The 13,721-nt window shown below is 39.0% G+C and overlaps 1 protein-coding gene across 1 annotated transcript in view; it reads right to left on the reverse strand.

Moving 5' to 3' along the window:
* slit3 (slit homolog 3 (Drosophila)) overlaps positions 1-13,721 on the reverse strand; it is a 246,885-nt gene that overhangs the window by 30,158 nt on the left and 203,006 nt on the right. Inside the window, exons 18-23 of the mRNA XM_085415211.1 lie at positions 12,196-12,339; positions 9,483-9,646; positions 6,185-6,317; positions 3,822-3,890; positions 3,621-3,692; positions 2,196-2,267 (exon numbers count right to left, since the gene is read on the reverse strand). Of these exons, the coding sequence (XP_085271337.1) occupies positions 2,196-2,267; positions 3,621-3,692; positions 3,822-3,890; positions 6,185-6,317; positions 9,483-9,646; positions 12,196-12,339 (654 nt within the window). The remainder of the gene's footprint in view (positions 1-2,195; positions 2,268-3,620; positions 3,693-3,821; positions 3,891-6,184; positions 6,318-9,482; positions 9,647-12,195; positions 12,340-13,721) is intronic.

Below are 13,721 nucleotides of genomic sequence, written 5' to 3' on the forward strand. Positions count from 1 at the left end.
ACCATCATACCCTTCTATAATGGAAAATAAATAAAATATTTATGAAAGAATAACACAAAATAAACAGAAAGCCTTTTTTCATTGTTGTGCAATAAAGCTTGTTCGGGTCTCTGAATGGAATATAAACTGTCTCATACGGTCATCTCGCAGACGGTGGTGTGCGAGCGATCATGTGTGTCACAGTAGAAAACTGCAGGTCGAGAAGCGTATTAGTGTTGATGTGTGCATTTTTGTTATGTACCACTGGGTTTGCATGTATGTGTTCGTGTCTGTAGATGTGTGTCTGAAACTTTTTGTCTCTGAGGGCTTAGAGACTTCAGAGTGTGCGTGTGTGTGTCCTTTGTGTGTCTATCCATTGGAGTGTGCTGCCTGCTGGATAGAAGTTCACATTCCATTAGAGTGAAGGGCTGTAGCAGGGGACAGCTATCAAACCAGCAGTATTGGAAAAACTGTGCATGTGTATGTATGTGTACTTGATTTTTGTGTGTGTGTGCGTGCGTGTGTGTGTGTGTTATCGCTGCTTAATGCCTTTAAATGTTTATGTGCATCTCTGTGTGCGTTTGTGTAGCAATGTATGGTGGTCTCACAGCCCCCGTCTATGACTAGCCCAAGGGGGGTTGTGGGTAATGAGGAAGTGACAGTGATGACTGCCTGGCAACCAGTTGCTATGCGGGGGCAGAGAGGGATCAGTCCCGACGGTAACATCAAGTAAAATGAAAGCAAGAAAGCAAAAAAAAAAGAAGAAGAAGAAGAAAAAAAAGCGGTCACTAACTTCTGGGAGGTGAAAGCATCATAAGAGATAACGCCAGTACAAAGAGAAATGGCTGAAAACAAATCTGAATTCTCTGACAGTGAAACTCTTTTTCTTGCTAAAGTTTTGCTCACAATAATCACCACTGAAAGCTAACTCATATGAAAATGAAAGTATATTTTGAGCCAAGAGTTGTACCAAGATTAAGAACCTCAACACTGCCATTGTTTAAATATTTTAGATTATGAAACAAAAAACATTTTACCACTCTAACCACAGCAAGACCACTTGGGCCGCGCAGAAATCCAAAGTTATTCAGCAAAGCAAAACAGAAAAGCAGCCTTGGTTGAGGCCGTGTAGTTTTTCATCGACAAAAGCCACCTCTCTTGGCTTTTTTGTGGCTTTTTCTCCTGCAGAATTCAGATGTGGTTGTGAGACTTTGCTGGAAAGACTATTGGAAAGACTGCTGTTGTCTTGGCTTTCTGACATCACACTTTAATCACTATCATATTGTCAGAAGTTGTAATTTGAGTAAACTGACCCTTTAAATGGCGATAAAAAAATGACCTTTACGTAAACATTCTGAGATTTTTTTCATTTACAGCTTTAGCTTCAGACCTCACTATAGTGAACGGGTGTTTTCAAGGAGCCTTGACATAACTAAACAAAGCTTTCGAGGATAACCAGCTTCAACCTTCAGTGATTCTTATAGGCTTTATTCAGAGAATAGGGCTTAACATTATCTCTGATGAAAGCTTAAAATATTCACCAGTGTCATCCTTACTTAATAAACTTAAGGTATCACAGCAAAACTGACACTAATAAATGTTGATTTATGATACTCAAGCAACCCCACACTTAAGGATCAATACGATTTGCTGTTATACAAGTATGTTATGTAGATGTTTACACTTGTGTGCACCGCATACACAGATTGGATAGTATATTCATATTTTTGTGTGTGTGCAGCTCGTTCCATATGTGTGAGGCAAGCTGGTCAGACAGCAATAGTCACATGCACACTGTGTGTAGGCACGCATGTGGGTTTGTGAGACAGAGGGTGGACAGCCAAATGGATGACTGAGAGAAACAGAGGCTGAAGGTCGATTCATCAAACACAACATTGGGCGGAAGAGAGAGAAAAGGAGGAGAGGATAGATAGAGGAGAGCGAGAGGGAGAAGCGCATGGCGAGAGGCAAAGAATTCAGATAGAAAGGGAGTATTAAAGAAATGGGAGAGTGTGACTTTTATCTTATTTTAGTACCCTGAAACAACAGATGATTGGGTGGACTGTGACTCATTTTGCAAGTGGGTCTTAATATGGCACTCAGCCTGAAATCAGGGGAGTGATTAAACTTTGATTTAACTCTGTAATATAACAGGCAAGGGGGAGTGTTGAATATTGAATCCACTGCGGCACTTAAAGATGAAGCTCGCTACTCACAGCAGGCGAAGTGACTTGAGCCCATCGAAGGCATGGACAGGGATGCAGCGAATCTGGTTATAACTGAGGATTCTGTAAGACAAAGGACACAAACAAGGTCACACGATTTAACTCTACATCAGGAGGCTTTTTGGGGTTTTTTGTTTGTTTGTTTTTTCAAAATATGAAAAGATTATTCAAGAGATGACACAGTAGGTTTGGTTTTTATAAAAACTTGGTACAGAACCTTTTGCCACTGAAGGCTAGACAGTGAAAATTAACACCAGGGGCACATTTCAAATACATTAGAAAAAAATAGTTAAAGATAAAAACACCTGCCAGAGGCAAAGGTCAAAGAAGAGTCTGGAAAGTCAAACTCCCACACCACAGTTAAATGTAATTTCTTTTAAAACTGCTAATGAATCCAAATTTAAGTTTGGCAACAAATGACAGATAATGAAGCGTCCCTTAAGGATGCTACTATTATTTGAACACAATATCATGGTGGCTAATAATGATCCTAATGTAATAAACAGACACTATCTGAGATGTATATTCACGAAAATAGCAGCCAAGGTAGTAGCCAAGATTATTCCTCAGCATAATGCTCAATGAAGCAATGCCTAATGATAATTACTGACTGTCAAGAAGCTTAATCCTCATCTTCTCTGTTTCACCAGTGGCCTGGACCCATTGAGAAAAGATCCCAACAGCCAAGAATAATGAATCCTGGAAAATCTGATGTGGAAAGTGAAACACGCCTCTCTGCCGCTACCTTCAAATCTTCCCTAGGTGTGATTGAGCTGTGCACAGGATTTGTATCTGGTGCTATCTAGGCGCAGAGAGTAGAAATCTGTAGTTGCAGGACGTAGCTTGGAGGCGTGAATCAATGTGACTTTATGAAATATAAGTTGATATATAGCCATTGTGTTTATAGATTCTTTGCTTAAAAAGAAAGGCAAAACTAAAGTTAATTCCATAAATTAAAAGAATAATTTATGTAACTTTGTGAAAATTCCTGCAGAGGTAAAAAAAAATAAATAAATAGAAAAAAACAGAGGGAGATGGGATAAAAGCAGGAAGAAGAGCCAACATTTCAACAGGATAAATTTTAACATTTTAAAAAGGAAAATATTTTAAATATGAAAAATGCATTGGGGCAAAAAAGAACATATTATATGTGTATGTTAGAATAGAAATAAAGGAAAAAGAAGATACAAGAGGAGGCTGAGATGAGTGGATGGGGGTGTGGGGTGGGGGGGGGGGGGGGGTGAAGAAGCGATAAACCTTAAACGAGAGACTGGAAAATGAAAACAAGGACGAAGAGAAATTAGGAGGAAGACAAAAGTATGGAAAGAAAAAAAAATTATATGTACATGTGCATGCACCTGTACACATGTACAGGTGCATGCATCAATAGGTACATATGTTGCCATGGTAACTTACAGTGTGGCTAGTTGAGTCATGTTGTTAAAGGTGTATGGGGCCAAAGCACTGATGCTGTTGTTGCTCAGGTCCCTGTGTCGACAGAAACTTACATGAGGGACCCATACAAACACATACTGCATGCATCCATATTGGTTTCGTAAACTGGAAAATGATGTGGCATATGTGCATTCTGTTCAAGGTTATGTGAGAGGTACATACACCAGCGACAGCTGTTTCAGGTTTGCCAGCTCCTTGGGCACAGATGTCAGCATATTACCCTCCAAGTAACTGCAAGAAAAAAAATGCATACTTAATATAGTATTTATTACATACACAAATACAGCCATGTGGAGGGGTGAATTGATGCCAAGGGAGCAAGTAAAAGTTTTGGATTAGTAACTTGTGTCTCATCAGCAGTGTGGAATGATACAGAAAGCAGACAAGAAGAGAAGGGTATAAGTTTGTGCTGTTGGTAAGAAGAGTGAATGAATGAGATGCATAACAACCAGCATAACAGGAATGGAGCTTCTTGCATCCACTAGCTTTGACTGTGAAGAAAACAAAAGAACTCATTTAAAACTGACCACCTCCCATTTATCTCCCATTAGGTTATTTGGTGACTGGCTGTAGGTGTAAATGTGAGTATGAATGGTTGTCTGTCTTTGTCAAAGTCTCCGTGACCCTGAATTGAACAAGCAATTAAGGAAATGGATGAATGGACATCACACGTTCAAGGTTGTGTGGCTGTGCACTTCTGGGCCACTCCACAGACATTCCTTTCAGATCATTTGCACATGTATGTTTGCGATTTCCCTATGGACCACAAGCTTCTACAGACAGCACACATTAGCATCTGTGTCAAACTGACCCAATCTTCATGTAGACTGAGAGAAATAAATAGAGTTCTCAATGGGAGGATCTGCAACAACCAAGCCAGAAGTTGCCACATCAGGTCGAGAGCTTGACAGTTTTTTTTTGTGTGTGTGTTTATGATCTGTTTTTGTTTTGTTTTTTGTCTCCCAGGGCTAGTCTGTCAAGACGTGTACTGTAATGTCCTGGGGTGTTATTAGAGAGAGAACATTAGCCAACATGTGCCGGTACGTAGCAAATAAAAAAGGGAATTTTTGGCCACACTAAAAGATTCTTTATTTAATAGCATCCGTGTTCATTAGAACACCTTCACGTGTACTTCTCTTTCCTGGAGGAGGACACAAATGCAGGTGATCAGAAGGGGAATTCCACATAGTGAATTAAAAAGGCAGCAGCCACTCTAGAAGGGGTGCAGTGCTTACGTGGGGTAGTGCTTTGAACGGGGAGATGGTCAAATTTAAATGACTGTGATGCTGTTATAGTGTTGGGTTGCTGAGCTTTATGATTGCATCTTAATGATGTCTGTGTTTTTACTATGTTTAAAGGGAAGAAAAAGGGGGAACTGTTACATTATGTTATATGAGCAAAGTTCTGTGTTAGACATACAGAGAATTTTCACATTCGGGCGTTTCTTTCTTGCTTTCTAATATTGTGAGAAACAAAATAAAGGTATACACACAAGCATACACATATTTTATGATGCATTGGTCTCTGTTTGTCTCTCTCAGGTCATAAGTAGGTCATGTGGACAGTATGATGGAGTGTCTTCTTCAGCCTGATCAATACCTAATCACTGCTATTGACCCTGTGGAGCAGGCCTATTTCACAGCTAGAGGGGTTCCTCTGTGGTTGTGCGTGAGCATGTACGTGTGTGCAATAATTCACCATTACTTTGTTCCTACTTCTTTTTAAATTTCCTAATCATAATTAACATTAAGCCTTGTTTTATCTTTGATGATTAAGAATGTCTCTTTATTACAAGGATTCCTGATAGCTTGAAATTAATGAAAGATATAGAGCAATTCTCTTGAAGCACCAATTTAATCATAAAGCAAACAAACAATTATTCATATTTTTTACATTATTTCTACAAAAGATTATTTATTTTTTTAAATGGACATTTTATTGAGGTTAATGACTCTGATTTCACCTAATTATTATAGGAAACAGCATGAAAAATAGTCACTGCTCTGGTGAAATTTGATATGAGAGAAAAATGTGTATTGAAGCAATTGACACTGTAGCATTAAAACTAGTTATAAAGCAATTTTTAAGATGGTATCATGATAATACCTCTCAACTATATAAGATCCTACTGTGTAGTGGTAGTTTGATTTAATAACTGGGTTGCTTCATAGATTTGTAACATCAGCATGTAATTATATACAAGCACAAGTACGTCTACTGTATACCTAAAATCCTAAAGACACAAAAAGAAAGAAAGCAGGAGCATGTGCGTAATTCACTAATTGCTATGCTAGTTTCTGAAGCAGGAGAGCAAACTGCAGCATCACTAATGCACTGCAGCAAAGTGGGACTATATGTGTTTATAGAACTTTTGCATGCTATTTGACGGCATACAATTTTTTCTGTGACTGTATATGCATGCTATAATTGATGTCTGTTTCTGAATGTTTGAGTATGCACATTCATGTAGTGAAGCTTGTGTATGCATGTGTGTGTGTGTTACAGTGCAAGCAAGCCTGTCTCACAGCTCAGTGGTGTCCTTGGGAATGCCCTTGGGCAGAGAGTGCAGCCCTCTGTTGCTGCATCGCACCACGCCGTCTGAGCACGTGCAGACGTCAGGACAACCAGACGCAGGAAGGCAACCATTATCCTCAGCACCTGGAGAGAGGGGAGTAGAGAGAGTAGGATATTAGCATGAGGAGGAGGAGGAGGAGGAGATAGATGGATAAATAGAGGTGCAGAGAAAAAACAACAAAGAGAGGAAAAGGGAGGAAAAAAACAGCTTTCGAAAAAAAGTTAAGACAAAACAGGGAGAGAGAAAGAGCTAAGAGAGAAAAAGGGACAGATAGAGATACAGCTTGAACAATAAGTAAGACACTTGCTCAAATCAACTCAGCGCTTTTTAGAAGTACTCAGACCAGATATTGCTAAAAGCTATATGGATGTATTTCAACATATGGCTCAGCACATGCAGCTGGGGCACAGAGATTTTAAAAATCCTCAGATGATTCAGGAAACCAACAAACCAAAAAAACCCAAAACTGAGCAGATGTTTTGGGGGTTGAAAGGATGACAGGCAGTTGCAGCAATAAAATGAAAGCTGAAACCTCTATAGTCAGTTTTAACTAACTTGCATGTGAATATTCTCCAATTAAAATTTTATATTTTTATTTCTGCAAAAAGTCACACATTAAATTTTTAATCCTTTTAATTACATTTTCTTTTAGCTTCAAGAATTTTGTTACTTCCCAAAATTTCTTGAGGCACTTTTTAGCCTTGCTGTCAAAGTATTTAGCACAAAACGTTGTAAGGTTTAAGTTCCGAACATTCCACACACAGGCACAATAACACACAGTAGGGACAAAAAAACATCTGAGTGATTGTAATAATTTTACCATTAAGCGATAAGGAAGGTCAGAAACTAGAGCAGAGTGTTGTTCTTGGCTTGAAATGCTCCCATTTCCTTGACTGGCATGTAAAGCTCACAGCTTTTATCTAGCAAAGCAGTATGTAAATAGTTGAACTGTGGTCCCAAATGTAAAACAAGCCGAGTTAAAACCATAATAAAGGATAATGAGGAGCGGACATAAAGCCAATCACAACACAACTTGCAATCTCAATATGTGTGTGTGCTTGAGTACTGGAGAGAGCAGTAGGAACAGTAAAAAGAAAGGCCTAGTTTACACGCATGTACAGTTTGCTGCTGATTGAATGAATTCAATGCTGATTTAAATGCTTGTGCATCTACATCCTGATTTTGCTGCACATTTAGTTTCCTAAATAGCTGCCTCCCCCTGTCCTATGGCCATTTTCCCATTCACTTTGTAGTGTTCTAATTGCGCTAATGTCTAAATGTCAAGTAAATGGGCGCTTACGTGCCAGTGAGTAGAGCAGTGCATGCATGTGTATCTGCGTGTCTAATCTGATGTGTGTACCTTGTGAGTCCACGGGGAGGTGTAGCCGTGGGCTGACTCACTCTACAGTTGGCTGATTGAACTAACATCTAAATGTGCGCTAAATATCTTCTCACAAATTCAATTAACTTTACCTTTCCCCCGGCTCCCTCTGGACACCTTAACAGCCATTTTACTCAACTATAAATAGACTGGACATGGGACCTTGGTTCACGGCGTGCTCGTGTGTAAGTATGCGTGCCCCTTTGTTTCTGGTCTTCTGTGAACCGCTTTGAGAATTACACTTTCAAGTGTAACGTTTTAGCATCACCAAGAGGTTATGCTTAATAGTACGGACACCTGGCAGGCAGGGAGGATGCCTTCAAACCTCTGTGAGCTGATTGGCCTTGAGCCAAAGAACAACTCACTTGAAGCTGGTAATGATCTAGATCCAAGATTTTGACTATCTCAACCTAAAATGCAATAAAGAGATGTCATTTAATCAAATTCTACATTTTAACAGTTAATTACCATTTTGCATGAACGAGTTCTAGTAGAGCTGCCACTTTAGAATGAATTGAGATACATTTTGACAATTGCAAGGATACGAGGACATGAATTCATGTTTGTGCAGCTCAGTGAATGTTGATGTAGCTTTGTGTGTGTGTGTGTGTGTGTGTGTGTGTGTGTGTGTGTGTGCGTCCGTGCGTGTGTGTGTGTGCAAGATGCAACAATGAATATCAAGATCTGATAACATCTTAGAGTTTCCTTACTTGAACCAATCCAGCTAACGACTTTCCAAACTCATTTTCAGTAAATGGCTGCAGCACAGCTACAGGAAATTAGAAAAGTGTAATGAATTTAAAAAAAAAACTGAGGAGGGACAGAGAGGCACTACCAGATAGAGAGCAAAAGGGCGATCGAAAAAAGTTTAAAGTGTAAAAGCTACACAGAAAGCAAAGAAGGGAAAATAAAGACAAATGTAATAAACGCGAGAGCCAAACCACATTTTGTATATGGCGTCAAAGTTGGCGGCCAAGCCGACAGCCTAAGTTGCTATAGGCAGGCATCGTCGTGGTAACAACAACGTCACTGTAGCAACCACAAGCTGATGTCATCTGAGGCTGCTGTATGCCAGTGGTTACTGATCGTTCTGTCCTCACAATACCCTACTGAAGTGAGACCGAAGGCATGAAATGACAGAGTATCTGGTAATTTTGTTAAATCTGGATCACTGATGTTATAACCAAATCTATTCCCATCCAAACCAGAAGGTTTGTGCATATCTGAGGATTTTGTGATGTGAATATAGATGCAAAGAACAATGCGTTTTGGTAGCAGTAGGCTTAGTCTGTGCTGTGATTAGGACTCGAGGGGGAGTGAGGTCAGACATCAGTTGATACGCTGTGGACAATCCTTGAATGTAGTGCTAATTAAGTGCCACGTATATGTGATCATCTGTGTTCTCACTTTTTGTTTTTAGTGGATTAAATTTAAAGTTAAGATTTGAACAGCGCTACAAATTGGACGACTCATTACACAACACACAAGTGTTTTATTGTTATTTTCCTCGCCCAAATACATATTTGACATTATTACTGAATAAACAATTTTCCTATGTAGGGTTTTGAAAGTCAGGAAGCCCCTCAGTTATTATTAGTACGATTCAAGGACACATTCAGTTCACCTTTCAGTTGCTTCACTCATCCTTTTATCTGCACAGGACACACAGCCGCTGACTGACACATGTCATTTATTTCAGGTTTAAGGCTGTGACCTTTTTGTTTTGCACACAGTTTGGTGTATCAGTTGTAACATCCTGTGTGGCCGACCAAACCAAACACCAAGAACTGTGGTTTTAATTCTACTTAACTAAAACAAAAACAAATACTTGGCTTATTGGCAAAGAATGGAAAATAGAAAGTCTCACCATCACATGTAAAGTCTGGGGTAGCCACATCCTGGATAGGAATCTCCTTCAGGAAGGCTGGCTTCTGACAGCGGGGATTTCCACTCACCACCCTGGTCTTCTTTAGCCATTGACCCAGCCAGGCCAAGTGACAATCACACACATATGGGTTGGACAGAAGATTACTAAGGAAATAATAAAGGACAGATGAGAGCAAGAGAGAGGAGGAAGGAAATAAATGAATCAGGGTAAGTTTAAATCCTACCGCACAAAGTTACATAACATCCATTCTTACAATATAAGGTATTTATCATCACAAACATTTTCCTTGACTTTGCATCCAGACAACTCGCACACCCCAAATTAGACCGTAACATACAAGCAGCACAACAAAACGACAGCGAGAAGAGCAACGAGGACAAAACAGACTTTGTTCTGAATTTATTTTGGAAGCCGTTCAGAGGGATAATAATGGCAGTGCTTTATATGGTATTTTGGTGAGTGATACATTTGAATAAATTTAGATAGAAGACAAAGCAAGCCACGGGCTAAAGGGGAAGGGGAAAGGAATGAGGAAAGGTTATCGGCTGTTTTTATTCATTTTGCAAAGAACAGGGGAGATGGAGAGAGAAAAGGAAAAAGTAGCAGATTGAGAAACAGGGAAAAAGAGAAAGAAAAGAGAAAAGGTTATCTGCTCATTTTATTCATTTTTGATCACCACCTCTCTCTGCATTTTGTTGCTTTTGTAACACAGTTCATGTAATATTTATGCTGAGCCATATTTAAACTGAAAAGGGTGGAAAGGACGCGTTAGCAACACATACGAGACAGGCAGCATCCCTAAACCAAAGCTGCTCTGGGCATCTAAAATCTTGTGGCACATTCAAGTTGTAGGTTTGTTGTGGCTTTTTACAATTATTAGTATAGTTAAACGTTCATTCTTAAATGTGTGACCAATGTGTTGAATGCAAACATTAAAGGTAAGAACAAATCCTGGCACTCATCTAATATTTGTGGGCAACTTTGTAACAGATGAAGCTTGACAATGTTGCTGTCTGATTTTGTTTTGGCCCCTGGCATCTTCTTCTCAGCTCGCTGCCAGTGATTTAGATTCAACAACGTTCAGCAATGTCTTTCAGAAATATCAACAGTGAGCTACACAGAAAAAGAGATTTAAGGATGCTGTTACAGAAGGTGGTGTACCTGAGAAAATTTAAGGAAACAGTTCTGTGAAGTATAACCATTGGTATAGTGGAAAGTCCCCATGTTGTGTCTAAAGATGTGCAAGTGTCACATTGCTGTTCACGTTGTCCTCTGCTAAACTAATAAACCTAAATGCTGCTATATGTGCTATAATATTAATGGGGTGCTGCCACAGATAGGGACAAGTTATTTACTCATTTCCTTGTAATGAATTGACCTCACTGCATGGCAACTAAACCTAAGCTAAATCCCTTCCTTCCCTTTCAGCGTGTTAATCTTTTAATTACATGGACAAACTCTATAGGGAAACGAAGCACTAAGAATGGAGACAGATATTCGAAAGAGCAGGAGTGAGAGAGAAATCGAGGAAAGATAGGAGGGAATGAACAGAGGGTCTAGAAATAAAAACTATCCATCTTTCTTTCATGCCAGACAGCAAGCAGATGTTTGAATACAAATCAAGTGTTACTACAAAGCCAGTGAAAAACACGCTGAAACAAAGAATGAATGTGTCAAAGGATGAATGAAATTTGATATCTTATAATTATTAACACCGAGAGACTCTGACTTTATGCAACAATAAATATATCTGTCCTCATCCTCTGTGTCCACATTTTCCCTTTCATGTCTTCCATCGTTGTTCCCAAAAGAGTCAGGCAGGAACTTGAATCAGAGATGACAGGTACACAGCAGGACAGAGAGCAAGAACAAAAGGTGGAACAAGGGAAGGAAGCACAGAGAGAAATAAAGACAGCAGAGAGGATGAAATAAAATAAAAATAAAAAATAAAAGAATCAACCTTTCATGTTTTATTAAGCTGATAAAATCTATTATTTACAACATGGGTGGTCAAGTGATTGAAGAAAAAACACTCATTCACTTCTCAGGCTTCCCAGTCTCTTTGTCCTAAGAAAAATGGTAGGTGGACGGTTAGTGCTTATCATAGTTTTATTGGATTAGAGTTATTATTTGCAGTTCTGTGTAAAGACTTAACACCAATCAGCATCACACAAATTAAAGCATGCTTGAAAAAAACATGCACAAAGCAGATAAACGAATAAACGAATACACCGATTCTCGAATTCACGTCTTGTCGTAGCAGTTGTGAATCTTTGGGAAGATAACAGCAAGCTTGCAATTGGTCTTGTGTGCCAATGTGGGTGTGGGTGTGCAGATGCTGAAAAATATTTAGCTTTGATAACAAATGCCCCGGGATTCAGACCAATCTAGTCGATAATGATGGAGAGCATCTGTGAGGAGAATAGTGTCCAGAGAACAACATGTGTGCAAACGTTGGGGCGGGAATGTGTGTGTATTGCTTGGAAGACAACTCCCACAGCAAGGCTATGAAAAATTAGGGGATAGAGGAAGATAGTGAGAGACAAACAAGCAGTGAGATTGATTGGAAGACAGACACAAACAGATAGTAACACAAAGTGAGAGATGGGATAAATGATGGGATGGAAATGAAAAAGCAAAACAGGAAAATGAGCGACAAAAAGGAGAAGAAATTGTGACGGATGTGGCTTACATGGTGGACAGGGAGTGCAGGGTGGAGAATGATCCCGGGGCGATGCTGGAGATCCTGTTGTCATACAGTGACAGCAGACGGACGGAGCTCAGACCTGTAAAGGTACTGTTGTCAATACAGCTGATCTGGTTGCTCCGTAGCATGCTGGAAACACAAATACAATAGATTAATAAATGAAAGCAAACACAATACTTACTATTGGCTCTTTTTCACTGTCTATGTCACAAACTACATTAAAGTCAAGGCTTAGAATAATCCAGCGTTTCACATTTCTAACCTACTTAATATGAAGTTTTGAGTTTTAAAAAAATGTACTAATAAAATAAGGAAGGCTAGATAAAAAGAGACAGCCCAGCGAGATAAACGAATACAACCTATAATGACATGGACAAAAGATAAAAGAGAAAGGAGTGGATTTAAACCAGTCCCTATAGGACAGCCGTGGCAGACTCTGTAATATGACATTAGCCTTTGACATACAGTCATGTGGGATCATGCTAAGTGAGTTAGTTAGCATTAGCAATCTCTGGGACAAGCTAACCTAGTTAGCAAGGCTATTACTGGAGCAGGGAGCCCTCTTTACATAATACAGAGACAGCCATGATACCATTAGAGAGTCATTAGGCAGCATATATATACATGATAAGATTAGCTAGTCATTACTGAGTATACACAGACAACATTAGTTCGTGATTTTATACACTACCCTGTAACCCCTAATTGGACACTAGGCTCTTTAAAGTGGGTGTCCAAATTGGAGGAACAACAATATGCTGTCATTAGCCTTAATTTCAATGTAAGTGAGTAAACAATGCTTTCTTTTTTAGACCGGGGAAGAAAAACACACTACTATGTCAGGTGCTAATACAAACTGTACTCTGTTAAGTCTTTGACAACAAGCTAGTACTGATGTTATACAAAGAAAAAAAAGGAAATAAATAAATAAAGACATATACTGACTGATCTTATAAAAGAAGAATAGCCTTTTTTTAGACATGCTCTCAGAGACCAAATCTTTTTAAATATCATTAGAGATAAAGATGAAGCAGTGGAGTATAATGGACTTTAAAAGCCAAGAATAAATGTAGTTATATAAATAAAGTAAAAAAAAAAACCAAAACGTTCATATTGTCTTCTGAGGGTAATATGAATAACAGGGCTGCGTTGATTAGAGTGAATAATTGATTCAAAAGATTTGACAAATTTAAAATAAACAGGACTGACCTTAAAAAATGTCATTTGAGTGGGATCTTGAACTCAAAATAACACTTTTGAACCACATTTTCAACAATTAGGTTTACATATTTTTTTCAGAACAGGTGCCATTTACACAAAAACTGTGTTCAAGCATGCTGTGCATAGATTATTTTCACATGGGTTGGGCTGCAACTGTAGAATGGGCCCTTGTGTTCAGTGGTGTTCAATTATTTGCCTACATCCTAGCATAAAATCAATTAATTTCACTTCCATTATCCTAAACCTATTCTAACTTTCAAATGAAATTTCCGTAAGTCTTATTACACAAC

This window comes from Rhamphochromis longiceps, linkage group LG2, assembly GCF_057381845.1.
Source record: "Rhamphochromis longiceps isolate RC_006_pf linkage group LG2, R_longiceps_female_GT1.1, whole genome shotgun sequence".
NCBI lineage: Eukaryota > Metazoa > Chordata > Actinopteri > Cichliformes > Cichlidae > Rhamphochromis > Rhamphochromis longiceps.